This window comes from Salmo trutta, chromosome 14, assembly GCF_901001165.1.
Source record: "Salmo trutta chromosome 14, fSalTru1.1, whole genome shotgun sequence".
NCBI classification, from domain to species: domain Eukaryota; kingdom Metazoa; phylum Chordata; class Actinopteri; order Salmoniformes; family Salmonidae; genus Salmo; species Salmo trutta.
Genome location: NC_042970.1, coordinates 3,122,164 through 3,137,348, shown reverse-complemented (window position 1 = coordinate 3,137,348; position 15,185 = coordinate 3,122,164). Strand labels below are relative to the sequence as shown.

Sequence of the window (15,185 nt, the reverse complement as noted above, 5' to 3'; positions counted from 1 at the left end):
CGTATTCGGGATCAAAATCCAGCAAAAAATCAGAGCGCCATATTCATAACCAAATCTAATAATTTCTGTTCCTCAAACATAGGACTATTTTACACCATTTTATAGATACACTTCTCCTGAATCGAACCACGTTGTCCGATTTCAAAAAGGCTTTACAGCGAAAGCAAAACATTACATTATGTTAGGAGAGTACATCGACACAAATAGCCACACCGCCATTTTCCGACCAACCACATGCATCACAAATAACCAAAACGCAGCTAAATGAAGCACTAACCGTTGACAATCTTCATCAGATGACACTCCTAGGACATCATGTTACACAATACATGCATTCTTTTGTTCGATAAAGTTCATATTTATATATAAAAACAGCATTTTACATCGGCGCGTGATGTTCAGAAAATATTTTCCCTCAAATGCTTCCGGTGAATCAGCGCTACAATTTACAAAATTACTATTCGAAAACATTGGTAAAATATAATATTGTCATTCAAAGAATTATAGATTAACATCTCGTGAATGCAACCGCATTGCCAGATTTAAAAATAACTTTACTGGGAAATCACACTTCGCAATAAACGAGGTGCTATGCTCAGAAAAATAGGCTAGGCGATACAGGTTAGCGCCATCTTGGAACCATCTAAAATCAAATATACTATTGTAAATATTCCCTTACCTTTGATTATCTTCATCAGAAGGCACTTCCAGGAATCCCAGGTCCACAACAAATGTAGTTTTGTTCGAAAAAGTTAATAATTTATGTCCCAATAGCTCCTTCTTGTTAGCGCGTTCCGAAGGCTACTCATAATTTACGAGGCGCGCTGGACTTGTCGTCACGAATGTGCAAAAAAAATGTATTTACGTTCGTTCAAACATGTCAAACGTTGTATAACATAAATCTTTAGGGCCTTTTCAATCAGAGCTTCAATAATATTCAAGGCGGACGATTTGCATTGTCTTACTAAACGTTTCGGAACGAGAGGGTACCCACGGGCATGCGTGTCATAGTAGTAATGGCCCTCCCTCTATGACAAACTTTCCAGGCCTCTCGTTCGGTCAGTTTTTACCGGAGAAGACTCAAACCACTTTGTAAAGTCTTTTGACATCTAGTGGAAGCCTTAGGAAGCTAAATGAATCCTAACTCACTGTGTGTTTCATAGCCAAAGGCTTGAAAGTGATTCCACAAATCAGATTTCCACTTCCTGCATGGAATCTTCTCAGGTTTTGGCCTGCCATATGAGTTCTGTTATACTCAAAGACACCATTCAAACAGTTTTAGAAACTTTAGAGTGTTTTCTATCTAAATCTACTAATTATATGCATATTGTCATTTCTGGGCAAGAGTAGGAACCAGTTTAAATCGGGTACGTTTTTTATCCGGCCATGCAAATACTGCCCCCTAGCCTCATTAAGGTCTGGTTTAATGGGATGTCTCTGTCTCTGCAATAAATCCCAGTCCCTAACCAGGTTAGATTCAGGGTTAGGGTTTAAGTTCAGGTTTAATGTGATGTCTCTGTCTCCGCAGTAAATCCCTGACCAGGTTAGCTTCAGGGTTTAAGGTCAGGTTTAACGTGATGTCTCTGTCTCAGCAGTAAATCCCAGTCCCTGACCAGGTTAGCTTTAGGGTTTAACCTCAATACGATCGGTGTCCCTATACTGGGACAGTTGATGCTAACGTGCGCTAACATGCGCTAATGTGACTAGAATGACGTTGTAAACGTTTCAGGACATAGGTGTGTCTTATATTGGCAGAAAGCTTAAATTCTTGTTCATCTAACTTCAGTGTCCAATTTACAGTATTACAGTGAAAACATACCATACTATTGTTTGAGGAGAGTGCACAACAACAAAAAACTTTTATCACGGTAACTGGTTTGATACAATCCCCTCTGAAGGTAAATAATGTACTAACATTCAGTAATCTTGCTCTGATTTGTCATCTTGAGGGTCCCAGAAATAAAATGTAGCATAGTTTTGTTTGATAAAATCATTTTTATATTCAAATGTAGAAACTGGGTTCTACAGTATGAACACCTGCTGCCTCTGGCTCCAGAACCACTCCACAGTTAAAGTAGGAAGTTTACATACACTTAGGTTGGAGTCATTAAAACTCGTTTTTCAACCACTCCACAAATTTCTTGTTAAGTTAATTAACAAACTATAGTTTTGGTAAGTCGGTTAGGACATCTACTTTGTGCATTACACAAGTCATTTTTCCAACAATTGTATGGAGACAGATTATTTCACTTATAATTCACTGTATCACAATTCCCGTGGGTCAGAAGTTTACATACACTAAGTTGACTGTGCCTTTAAACAGCTAGGAAAATTATGTCATGGCTTTAGAAGCTTCTGATTTACATAATTTGAGTTAATTGGAGATGTACCTGTGGATGTATTTCAAGGCCTACCTTCAAACTCAGTGCCTCTTTGCTTGACATCATGGGAAAATCAAAAGAAATCAGCCAAGACCGAGACCTCCACAAGTCTGGTTCATCCTTGGGAGCAATTTCCAAACACCTGAAGATATCACGTTCATTTGTACAAACAATAGTACGCAAGTATAAACACCATGGGACCACGCAGCCGTCATACCGCTAAGGAAGGAGACACATTCTGTCTCCTAGAGATTAACGTACTTTGGTGCAAAAAGTGCAAATCAATCCCAGAACAACAGCAAAGGACCTTGTGAAGATGCTGGAGGAAACAGGTACAAAAGTATCTATGTCCACAGTAAAACAAGTCCTATAGCGACATAACCTGAAAGGCTGCTCAGCAAGGAAGAAGCCACTGCTCCAAAACCGCCATAAAAAAGCCAGACTACGGTTTGCAACTGCACATCGGGACAAAGATCGTACTTTTAGGAGAAATGTCTTCTGGCCTGATGAAACAAATATAAAACTGTTTGGCCATAATGACCATCGTTATGTTAGGAGGAAAAAGAGGGAGGCTTGCAAGCCAAAGAACACCATCCCAACCATGAAGCACGGGGGAGGCAGCATCATGTTGTAGGGGTGCTTTGCTGCAGGAGGGACTGGTGCACTTCACAAAATAGATGGCATCATGAGGACGGAAAATTATATGGATATATTGAAGCAACATCTCAAGACATCAGTCAGGAAGTTAAAGCTTGGTCGCAAATGGGTCTTCCAAATGGACAATGACCCCAAGCATAATTCCAAAGGTGTGGCAAAATGGCTTAAGGACAACAAAGTCAAGGTATTAGAGTGGCCATTACATAGCCCTGACCTCAATCCTATAGGAAATGTGTGGGCAGAACTGAGAAAGTGTGTGTGAGCAAGGAGGCCTACAAACCTGACTCAGTTACATCAGCTCTGTCAAGAGGAATGGGCGAAAATTTACCCAACTTATTGTGGGTATCTTGTTGAAGGCTTCCCCGAAACGTTTGACCCAAGTTAAACAATTTAAAGGCAATGCACCAAATACTAATTGAGTGTATGTAAACTTCTGATCCACTGGGAATGTGATGAAAGAGATAAAAGCTGAAATAAATCATTCTCTCTACTATTATTCTGACATTTCACATTCTTAAAATAAAGTGATGATCCTAACTGACCTAAAACAGGGGATTCTTACTAGGATTAAATGTCAGGAATTGTGAAAAACTGAGTTTAAATGTATTTGGCTAAGTTGCATGTAAACTTCCGACTTCAACTGTATATGTGTGAAAGGTAGTGTATCAGCTAATGATCCATCATGTATGACATTCCTGGGAGTGTGTAAACTAAAATGTTGTATTACCATAGGATTTTTGTATGCTCTCTATAGTTATGTACTTGAAAATGTATCAATTGACCAATTCGGCACATTTGGGCAGACTTCATGCAAAATACTGTGAAACTATGCACACAACCTGCTAAATTGCGCAAAACTGCAATATTATATTATGGCCTTTCTCTTGCATTTCAAAGATGATGAAAAAAAAAATAATAGAAAACGTATGTTTTTTTGTTTGCATTATCTTTTACCAGATCTAATGTGTTATATTCTCCCACATTCATTTCACATTTCCACAAACTTCAAAGTGTTTCTGTTCAAATGTTATCAAGAATATGCATATCCTTGCTTCAGGTCCTGAGCTACAGGCAGTTAGATTTGGGTATGTCATTTTAAGCAAAAATTTACAAAAATGTCCGATCCTTACGAGGTTTGGTCAGGTTTAATGTGATATCTCTGCGGTAAATCCCAGTGCCTGACAAGGTTAGGTTTAGGGTTAAGGTTTAAGGTCACGTTTAATGTGATGTCTCTGCGGTCAGTCCCAGTCTCTGACCAGGTTAGCTTTAGTGTTAGGGTTTAAAGTCAGGTTTAATGTGATGTCTCTGTCTCTGCAGTAAATCCCAGTCCCTGACCAGATTAGGGGTTAAGGTTAGGAGTTATTGTTAGGGTTAACGTTATGTCTCTGTGTGTTTCAGTAAGTCCCAGTCCCTGACCAATGCCTTCAGCGCGTTGGGAGATGCGTCGTTCTTCCGCTCCAGCTCCTCGGCGGGCGGAGAGGACGAAGCCAAGGCCGAGACCATCCGGAACATCCGCAAGTCCTTCGCCAGCCTCTTCTCTGATTAGTCCTCTCCCACATGCTCTAGGATTGGCAGATGACTTCATTGACATAAACGTGACCCAGTCTGAGATTAACTGTGTGTAACTGTATAACTCCCAAGTCCCGCCTCCATCCCCTGCCTCTCTGTGGACTCAATTGGCCAGTTGAGTGTGATGATGTCAAAGTGCCAGCTACCTGTAACTACCTGTAGCTAGCTACTTGCGTGAAGCTTGGCCCTCGGTCAGTGTGTGAGGAGGAGGAGATATATATGACGTTCTAATGCATGAAGATGACGGTTCCATCAGTAGGTGTTGTGGAGCAGAATGGATGTTTGTGTTGAGTTGATGTTACCCATTGCCTCTGGATGTTGTAGCCTTAATGTGATGATGTGTTTTATTACAGATTAGTGACTGTGAGTGGTGACCCCTGACTCCTGTATCACCATATGTACTTCCTGTGTCGTTCAGATATCTGCAGTACGTTCTTCATCATTAACAGTTATTTAATAATAATACCTCTGTTGTGGCTGTTGACCACTGTCACTCAAACATACAAGTATACCTTTCCTTTATTAATCAGTCAGACCCCTCCTTTAATCAGTCAGACCCCTCCTTTAATCAGTCAGACCTCTCCTTTAAGGTGTCATTCCCCTCCTTTAATCTGTCAGACCTCTCCTTTAATCAATCAGACCCCTCCTTTAATCAATCAGAACCCTCCTTTAATCTGTCAGATCCCTCCTTTAATCAATCAGACCCCTCCTTTAATCAGTCAGACCTCTCCTTTAATCAGTCAGTCCCCTCCTTTAATCTGTCAGAACGCTCCTTTAATCAGTCAGACCTCTCCTTTAATCAATCCGATCCCTCCTTTAATCTGTCAGATCCCTCCTTTAATCAGTCAGACCTCTCCTTTAATCAATCAGACCTCTCCTTTAATCAGTCAGACCTCTCCTTTAATCTGTCAGACCTCTCCTTTAATCAGTCAGACCTCTCCTTTAATCAGTCAGACCTCTCCTTTAATCAATCAGATCCCTCCTTTAATCTGTCAGATCCCTCCTTTAATCAGTCAGACCACTCCTTTAATCAGTCAGACCCCTCCTTTAATCTGTCAGACCACTCCTTTAATCAGTCAGACCTCTCCTTTAATCAATCAGATCCATCCTTTAATCAGTCAGACCTCTCCTTTAATCAATCAGATCCCTCCTTTAATCTGTCAGATCCCTCCTTTAATCAGTCAGACCCCTCCTTTAATCTGTCAGACCACTCCTTTAATCAGTCAGACCTCTCCTTTAATCAGTCAGACCCCTCCTTTAATCAGTCAGACCTCTCCTTTAATCAATCAGACCTCTCCTTTAATCAGTCAGACCTCTCCTTTAATCTGTCAGACCTCTCCTTTAATCAGTCAGACCCCTCCTTTAATCAGTCAAACCCCTCCTTTAATTTGTCAGACCCCTCCTTTAATCTGTCAGAACGCTCCTTTAATTAGTCAGACCTCTCCTTTAATCAATCAGACCCCTCCTTTAATCTGTCAGACCTCTCCTTTAATCAGTCAGATCCCTCCTTTAATCTGTCAGACCTCTCCTTTAATCAGTCAGACCCCTCCTTTAATCTGTCAGATCGCTCCTTTAACTGTCAAACCTCTCCTTTAAGGTTCCAGACTGCTCCTTTAATCAGTCAGACCTATCCTTAACTCAGTCAGATCTCTATTTAATCAGTCAGACCGCTCCTTTAACTCAGTCAGATCTCTGTTTAATCAGTCAGACCGCTCCTTTAACTCAGTCAGATCTCTATTTAATCAGTCAGACCGCTCCTTTAACTCGGTTAGACCTCTCCTTTAAGGTGTCAGACCTTCATTTAAGGTATCCGACCACTCTTTAAGTGGTCAAGCCAACACCAGAACCGGTCAGTTTCAATAACGTTTCAGATCATCTGTCCTGTAAGCACCTTGGTGTACAGCAGTTCTACCAACCTGTCAGCTTATATCAACTTAAAGCCATCTAACATGTTATATTGTTAATGCTTTGTAAATGTTGTATTGTACCGTTACTGTATGTGAGTCATCCAGAAGTTTATTTTGTGATAATGAATCATTGATAATGTATTGTAGGTTCCTGTACTGTTTTATTTGTCCGTATGCAGTACTGCCTTGCATGACCAATATGACCCAGTGACCCTTGGTACCATAGTAATGTTACCTGTACATAAATGTCAATAAATAAAGATGTGGTAAATCGTTCCACTAATGTATCTGTATTACTGACTCCTCCATTTACAATGACTAACTTGTTTTGTTATAAATGGATAAATGCAGCTGTTCTTTCTGTCCAGAAGGTGGTGGAAGGGACCATTAATGTGATATATTGTGGTAGATATCTCTCTGACTGATATATTGTGGTAGATATCTCTATGACTGATATATTGTGGTAGATATCTCTCTGACTGATATATTGTGGTAGATATCTCTCTGACTGATATATTGTGGTAGATATCTCTCTGACTGATATATTGTGGTAGATATCTCTATGACTGATATATTGTGGTAGATATCTCTCTGACTGATATATTGTGGTAGATATCTCTCTGACTGATATATTGTGGTAGATATCTCTCTGACTGATATATTGTGGTAGATATCTCTCTGACTGATATATTGTGGTAGATATCTCTCTGACTGATATATTGTGGTAGATATCTCTCTGACTGATATATTGTGGTAGATATCTCTCTGACTGATATATTGTGGTAGATATCTCTATGACTGATATATTGTGGTAGATATCTCTCTGACTGATATATTGTGGTAGATATCTCTCTGACTGATATATTGTGGTAGATATCTCTCTGACTGATATATTGTGGTAGATATCTCTATGACTGATATATTGTGGTAGATATCTCTCTGACTGATATATTGTGGTAGATATCTCTCTGACTGATATATTGTGGTAGATATCTCTCTGACTGATATATTGTGGTAGATATCTCTCTGACTGATATATTGTGGTAGATATCTCTCTGACTGATATATTGTGGTAGATATCTCTCTGACTGATATATTGTGGTAGATATCTCTCTGACTGATATATTGTGGTAGATATCTCGCTGACTGATATATTGTGGTAGATATCTCTATGACTGATATATTGTGGTAGATATCTCTATGACTGATATATTGTGGTAGATATCTCTCTGACTGATATATTGTGGTAGATATCTCTCTGACTGATATATTGTGGTAGATATCTCTATGACTGATATATTGTGGTAGATATCTCTATGACATATATTGTGGTAGATGTCTCTTTCGGATGGGACATTAAACAGGTGTCCTGACTCTCTGTGGTCACCAAAGATCGCACGGCACTTATTGTAAGAGTAGGGTTATTAACTCCGGTGTCCTGACTACATTCCCAATCTGGTCTTCATACCATCCTGGCCACCTAATCATCCCCAGCTTACAATTGGCTCATTCATCCCCCCTATTCTCCCCTGTAATTATTCCCCAGGTCATTGCTATAAATGAGAATGTGTTCTCAGTCAACGTACCTGGTAAAATAAGGGTTAAATAAATAAATTAATTGATTCTCCACACTGGCGCCCCAGAAGGGTGCGTGCTCAGCCCCCTCCTGTCTCCCTGTTCACCCATGACTGCGTGGCCAAGCACGCCACCAACTTAATCCTCAAGCTTGCAAACGGCACAACAGTAGTAGGCTTGATTACCAACGATGTCGAGACAGACTACAGGGAGGAGGTGAGGGCTCTGGGAGTGTGGTGTCAGAAAAATAACCTCTCACCCTCTGCTGTTTCCTAAAGTCCACGATCATCTCCTTTGTTTTGTTGATGTTGAGTGAGAGATTGTTTTCCAGGCACCACACTCCCAGAGCCGAAGCGTCTGCTCTGACGTTCGGCAAAGGCCGGTTGAGGGCACAACGGATGGAGTTACATTTACATTTACGTCATTTAGCAGACGCTCTTATCCAGAGCGACTTACAAATTGGATGACGGCTGCGTGGTCGCATGGTGTTTATACTAGCGTACTATTGTTTGTACAGATGAACGTGGTACCTTCAGGCATTTGGAAATAGCTCCCAAGGATGAACCAGACTTGTGGAGGTCTACAATTTTTTCTGAGGTCTTGGCTGATTTCTTTTGATTTTCCCATGATGTCAAGCAAAGAGGCACTGAGTTTGAAGGTAGGCCTTGAAATACATCCACAGGTACACCTCCAATTGACTCAAATGATGTCAATTAGCCTATCAGAATTATGTCATGGCTTTAGAAGCTTCTATGGAATCTTCCAAGCTGTTTAAAGGCACAGTCAACTTAGTGTATGTAAACTTCTGACCCACTGGAATTGTGAAAAAGTGAATTATAAGTGAAATAATCTGTCTGTAAACAGTTGTTGGAAAAATGACTTGTGTCATGCACAAAGTAGATGTCCTAACCGACTTGCCAAAACTATAGTTTGTTCACAAGACATTTGTGGAGTGGTTGAAAAACAAGTTTTAAATGACTCCAACCTAAGTGTTTGTAAACTTCCGACTTCAACTGTAAATATGTATTATGAAGTAGTGGAACATATTTATGTTTCAGTTATGTATAGATACACTACATGACCAAAAGTATGTGGTCACCTGCTCGTCGAATGTCTCATTCCAAAATCATTGGCATCAATATGCAGTTGACCGGGGCAGCTCTAGCAGGCCAGAAATGTAAGGAAATGACTTGTTGGAAAGGTGGCATCCTATGAAGGTGTCGGCAGACCAGTCATGGTGGTACGGCGGGGTGCCGTGTCGACAAAGGGTCCAGGCCAGATGGCGAAAGAGTTATTGTAGTTGGCGAAAGAGGTATTGTGGTTGTAGTAATTTCGTTTGCTAGCCGGGAGATGCGCCTGGCTCACGGCTAACTGGTGCTAGATTCGGGGCAAGGGCGTTAGCCACTATAGCCACTCGGTAGCAGCTAGCTAGCAGCGATTATCCGATGAAAAAGTCCAGAGCTTCCGGCAAGGATCGGTGGAGTAATGGATTCTAGCCGTGTTGGGGTAGAGTCCGGGAGGCATCAGCTGTGTAGCTGAGTGATCACTGAGTAGGCCGGGAGGTGGGCCTGGCTCAGAGCTAGCTTCGGGGCTGGTTCACTCGGTGACAGCTAGCTATCTGTGATGATCAGGAGTAATGGTCCAGGGCTTACGGCAGGAATCCGGCGTTGTAGTGGAGAAAACGGTCCTATACTGGCAGGCTGGCAAGTATTATCCAGGCAAAAAAAAATGGCTGGTGTCTGTGAGGAAGGTAAAGGCCGCTAGCAGTGGGTGACAATGACTAAATAGCTAGTAGCTAATTAGCTGGTTAGCTTCTGATGGCTAGCCTCTGATGGAGGTTCTGGCTATAAGGTCTAAAAAAATTGCGGATCCGTATGACATTGGGTGAGGCGGGTTACCGGAAGGTATATTTAATTTAAAAATGGAAAAGAGATTGAAAATAATTTGAAATATATACAAAAAAGACAAAAAATACTAAAAGTACACGATAGAATGACAAACCACGTCTGCACTGTTCGGCCCTGTCCGGGGGTATCGTCGGATGGGGCCACAGTGTCTCCTGACCCCTCCTGTCTCAGCCTCCAGTATTTATGCTGCAGTAGTTTATGTGTCGGGGGGCTAGGTTCAGTATGTTATATCTGGAGTATTTCTCCTGTCTTATCCGGTGTCCTGTGTGAATTTAAGTATGCTCTCCCTAATTCTCTCTTTCTCTCTTTCTTTCTCTCTCTCTCTCGGAGGACCTGAGCCCTAGGACCATGCCTCAGGACTACCTGACATGATGACTCCTTGCTGTCCCCAGTCCACCTGGCCGTGCTTCTGCTCCAGATTCAACTGTTCTGCCTGCGGCTATGGAACCCTGACCTGTTCATCGGACATGCTACCTGTCGCAGACCTGCTGTTTTCAACTCTCTAGAGACAGCAGGAGCTGTAGAGATACTCTCAATGATCAGCTATGAAAAGCAAACTGACATTTACTCTTGAGGTGCTGACTTGTTACACCCTCGACAACTGTGATTATTATTATTTGACCATGCTTGTCATTTATGAACATTTGAACATCTTGGCCATGTTCTGTTATAATCTCCACCCGGCACAGCCAGAAGAGGACTGACCACCCCTCATATCCTGGTTCCTCTCTAGGTTTCTTCCTAGGTTTTGGCCTTTCTAGGGAGTTTTTCCTAGCCACCGTGCTTCTACACCTGCATTGCTTGCTGTTTGGGGTTTTAGGCTGGGTTTCTGTACAGCACTTTGAGATATCAGCTGATGTAAGAAGGGCTATATAAATAAATTTGATTTGCACTGCTACACCATCTTGGTTCACCTTGGTTCACTTAATGATGAGCTTGGAGTGTACTATGGTGTTGAATACTGAGCTATAGTTAATAAACAGCATTCTTACATAGGTATTCCTCTTGACCAGATGGGATAGGGCAGTGTGCAGAGTGATGGTGATTGCATAGTCTGTGGATCTATTGGGGCTGTAAGCAAATTGAAATGGGTCTAGAGTGGCAGGTAAGGTGGAAGTGAAATAATCCTTGACTCGTCTCTCAAAGCACTTGAGAGAGCACTTCAGTGGTAAAGGGTGATAGTCATTAAGTTCAGTTACCTTTGCCTTCTTTGGTACAGGAACAATGGTGGCCACCTTGAAGCATGTGGGGACAGCAGACTGGGATAGGGAGAGATTGAATATATTCCGTAAACATACCAGCCAGCTGGTCTGCGCATGCTCTGAGGACGCGGCTAGGGATGCCGTCTGGACCGGCAGCCTTGCGAGGGTTAACACGTTTAAATGTTTTACTCACGTCGGCCACGGAGAAGGAGAGCCCACAGTCCTTGGTAGCGGGCCACGTCAGTGGCACTGTGTTATCCTCAAAGCGTGCAAAGAATGTGTTTAGCCTGTCCGGAAACAAGACATTGTTCTCGGCGACGTGGCTGGTTTTCCTTTTGTAGTCAATGATTATCTGTAGTCCCTGCCACATACATCTCGTGTCTGAGCCGTTGAATTGCGACTCCACTTTATCTCTATACTGACGTTTAGCTTGTTTGATTGCCTTGTGGAGTGAATAACAACACTGTTTATTTTCTGCCATATTACCAGTCGCCTTGCAATTGTTAAATGCGGTGGTTTGTGCGTTCAGTTCCACAGGTGGGATGTAAACGGCCGTGGCGATGACGGAGGAGAATTCTCTTGGGAGATTATATGGTCGGCATTTAATTGTGAAGTATTCTAGGTCGGGTGAACAAAATGACTTGAGTTCCTGTATGTTCCTAGAATTATACCATGAGTCGTTAATCATGAAACACCCAACACCCGCCCTTCTGCTTCCCGGAAAGATATTTATTCCTGTCTGCGCGAAGTACTGAGAATCCTGCTGGCTTAACTGACTCCGATAGAGTATCCCGAAAGAGCCATGTTTCCGAGAAAGTATGTTACAGGCCCCGATGTCTCTCTGGAAAGAAAGCCTTGCTCTAAGCTCGTCAACTTAATATCCAAAGACTGAACAATTGCGGGTAATATACTCGGAAGCGGTGGGTGGTGTGCGCGCCTCCTAAGTCGAACGAGCAGGCCGCCTCGAGTGCCTCTCCTCTCCTCGCTCAACTTTTTCCATTCAACTTTTTCACCCTGGACGCTTTATCTGGACATGGTTCTACAGGACCTCCACCATCCCAAAAAGCTAACATTAACACTGTGCCATTAATTGCAGTCATTGTACTCATAAAGTACAAGAGAACTATCACCTTTTGGTGAGGATAGCCGTGTTGCAAGCCCAGGTTCCGATGCAATCATTAGGCAAGGGCATTTTAAATGTAGGAAAGAATGAAACAGCATCTGTGCCAACATTAAGTACAGATAGTAGTATAAATCCCCCCCACACAGTCCCCGCAGCTGAACAATTTTCTCAAGGCTTCTGGAAAGAAATGCTGTCGGCATGCTCAACTGATGTCGCTCATTCAGCCAACAAAAACTTTCAACCGGTTCTCTCCATTAAGCAGCGAGTCAGAGTCAGAGGCCGAGCCTTCTCAGGTCTCTCCTCCACCCCTTACAGGGTCTGAGCCGCCAAAGCCTTACACCATTAGCTCTAACAAATTGAAAACCCTCATCATTGGCGACTCCATTACCCGCAATATTAGACTTAAAAATAATCATCCAGCGATCATACACTGTTTACCAGGGGCAGGGCTACCGACGTAAAGGCTAATCTGAAGATAGTGGTAGCTAAGGCTAAAACTGGCGAGAGTAGAGGGTATAGGGATATTGTTATCCACGTCAGCATCAACGATGTTAGGATGAAACAGGCAGAGCTCAGCATGCGCAACATAGCTTCAGAGTGTAAATCAGCTAGAAAGATGTAATTGTCTCTGTCCTCCTCCCAGTTAGGGGGAGTGATGAGCTCTACAGCAGAGTCTCACAACACAATCGCTGGTTGAAAACTGTTTTCTGTCCCTCGCAAAAGATAAAATTAGTAGATAATGGCCTTCTTTCTGGTACTATCAAGGCACAATGCGAGACCCAAATGCAGACACAGGAGGCCGATTGTTGGAGGCCGATGTTCATTATTCCAAAGGGGTAGGCAAGAGAATGGTCGTGAACAGGCAAAAAGGTCAAAACCAGATCAGAGTCCAGGAGGTAGACTGGCTTATGGGCTCATGGTAAAGGCAGGCAGAATGGTCAGGCAGATGTGTACAAAGTCCAGAAACGGGCAAGGGTCAAAACCGGGAGGACTAGAAAAAGGAGAATACAAAAAGCAGGAGAACGGGAAAAACGATGGTTGACTTGGAAACACACAAGACGAACTGGCACAGAGAGACAGGAAACACAAGGATACAGTTGAAGTCGGAAGTTTATATACACTAAGGTTGGAGTCATTAAAACTTGCTTTTCAACTACATCTACTTTGTGCATGACGCAAGATATTTTTCCAACAATTGTTTGCAGACAGATTATTTCACTTATAATTCACTGTATCACAATTCCAGAGGGACAGAAGTTAACATACACTAAGTTGACGGTGCCTTTAAACAGCTTGGAAAATTCCAGAAAATGATGTCATGGCTTTAGAAGCTTCTGATAGGCAAATTGACATCATTTGAGTCAATTGGAGATGTACCTGTAGATGTATTTCAAGGCCTACCTTCCAACTCACTGCCTCTTTGCTTGACATTATGGTAAAATCAAAAGAAATCAGCCAAGACCTCAGAAAAAATATTGTAGACCACCACAAGTCTGGTTCACCCTTGGAAGCATTTTCCAAATGCCTGAAGTTACCACATTCATCTGTACAAATAATAGTATGCAAGTATAAACACCATGGGACCACGCAGCCCTCATACCGCTCAGGAAGGAGACGACTTCTATCTCCTAGAGATTAACGTACTTTGGTGTGAAAAGTGCAAATCAATCCCAGAACAACAGCAAAGGACCTTGTGAAGATTCTGGAGGAAACAGGTACAAAAGTATCTATATCCACAGTAAAACGAGTCCTATATCTCCATAACCTGAAAGGCCGCTCAGCAAGGAAGAAGCCACTGCTCCAAAACCGCCATAAAAAAGCCAGACTACGGTTTGCAGCTGCACATGGGGACAAAGATTGTACTTTTTGGAGAAATGTCCTCTACTCTGATGAAACAAAAATAGAACTGTTTGGCCATAATGACCATCGTTATGTTAGGAGGAAAAAATTGAAGGCCTGCAAGCTCAAGAACACCATCCCAACCGTGAACCACGGGGGTGGCAGCATCATGTTGTGGGGGTGCTTTCCTGCAGGAGGGACTGGTGCACTTCACAAAATAGATGGCATATATTTTGGGAGGAAAATTATATGGATATATTGACGCAACATCTCAAGACATCAATCAGGAAGTTAAAGTTTTGGTCGCAAATGGGTCTTCCAAATGGACAATGACCCCAAGCATACTTCCAAAGATGTGGCAAAATGGCTTTAGGACAACAGAGTCAAGGTATTGGAGTGGCCATTACAAAGCCCTGACCTCAATCCCATAGAAAACTTGTGGACAGAACTGAAAAAGCGTGTGCGAACAAGGAGGCCTACAAACCTGACTCAGTTACACCAGCTCTGTCAAGACGAATGGGCCAAAAATTCACCCAACTTATTGTGGGAAGGTTGTGGAAGGCTACCCGAAACGTTTGACATAAGTTAAACAATTTTAAAGGCAATGCTACCAAATACTAATTAAGTGTATGTAAACTTCTGACCTACTGGGAATGTAATGAAATAAAATAAAAGCTGAAATAAATCATTCTCTCTCCTATTATTGTGACATTTCACATTCTTAAAATAAAGTGGTGATCCTAACTGACCTAAGACAAGGATTTTTTACTGGGATTAAATGTCAGGAATTGTGAAAAACTGAGTTTAAATGTATTTGGCTACGGTGTATATAAACCTCCGAAAATAAGCGACACTTGGAGGGGGTGGAGACAATGACAAGGACAGCTGAAACAGATCAGGGCATGACACTGACCATAATTCTATCTATCCTCCTGATTTTTATTTAATTAAAAATTAAAGAGGGAAGCCCTAGAGACAAGATCATTAAAAAAAGTGGTCAGATGAAGCAGATGCTGAGGGACTGT

At 42.2% G+C, this 15,185-nt stretch overlaps 1 protein-coding gene across 1 annotated transcript in view; it reads left to right on the top strand.

Annotated features, from left to right (window-relative positions):
* The window catches only part of LOC115207248 (synapsin-2), a 163,143-nt gene extending 156,344 nt beyond the window's left edge, over positions 1-6,799 (top strand). The window contains exon 13 of the mRNA XM_029774222.1: positions 4,437-6,799. Coding sequence (XP_029630082.1) covers positions 4,437-4,584 — 148 coding nt within the window. The 3' untranslated portion in view covers positions 4,585-6,799. The remainder of the gene's footprint in view (positions 1-4,436) is intronic.
* Positions 6,800-15,185: the final 8,386 nt, after the last annotated feature.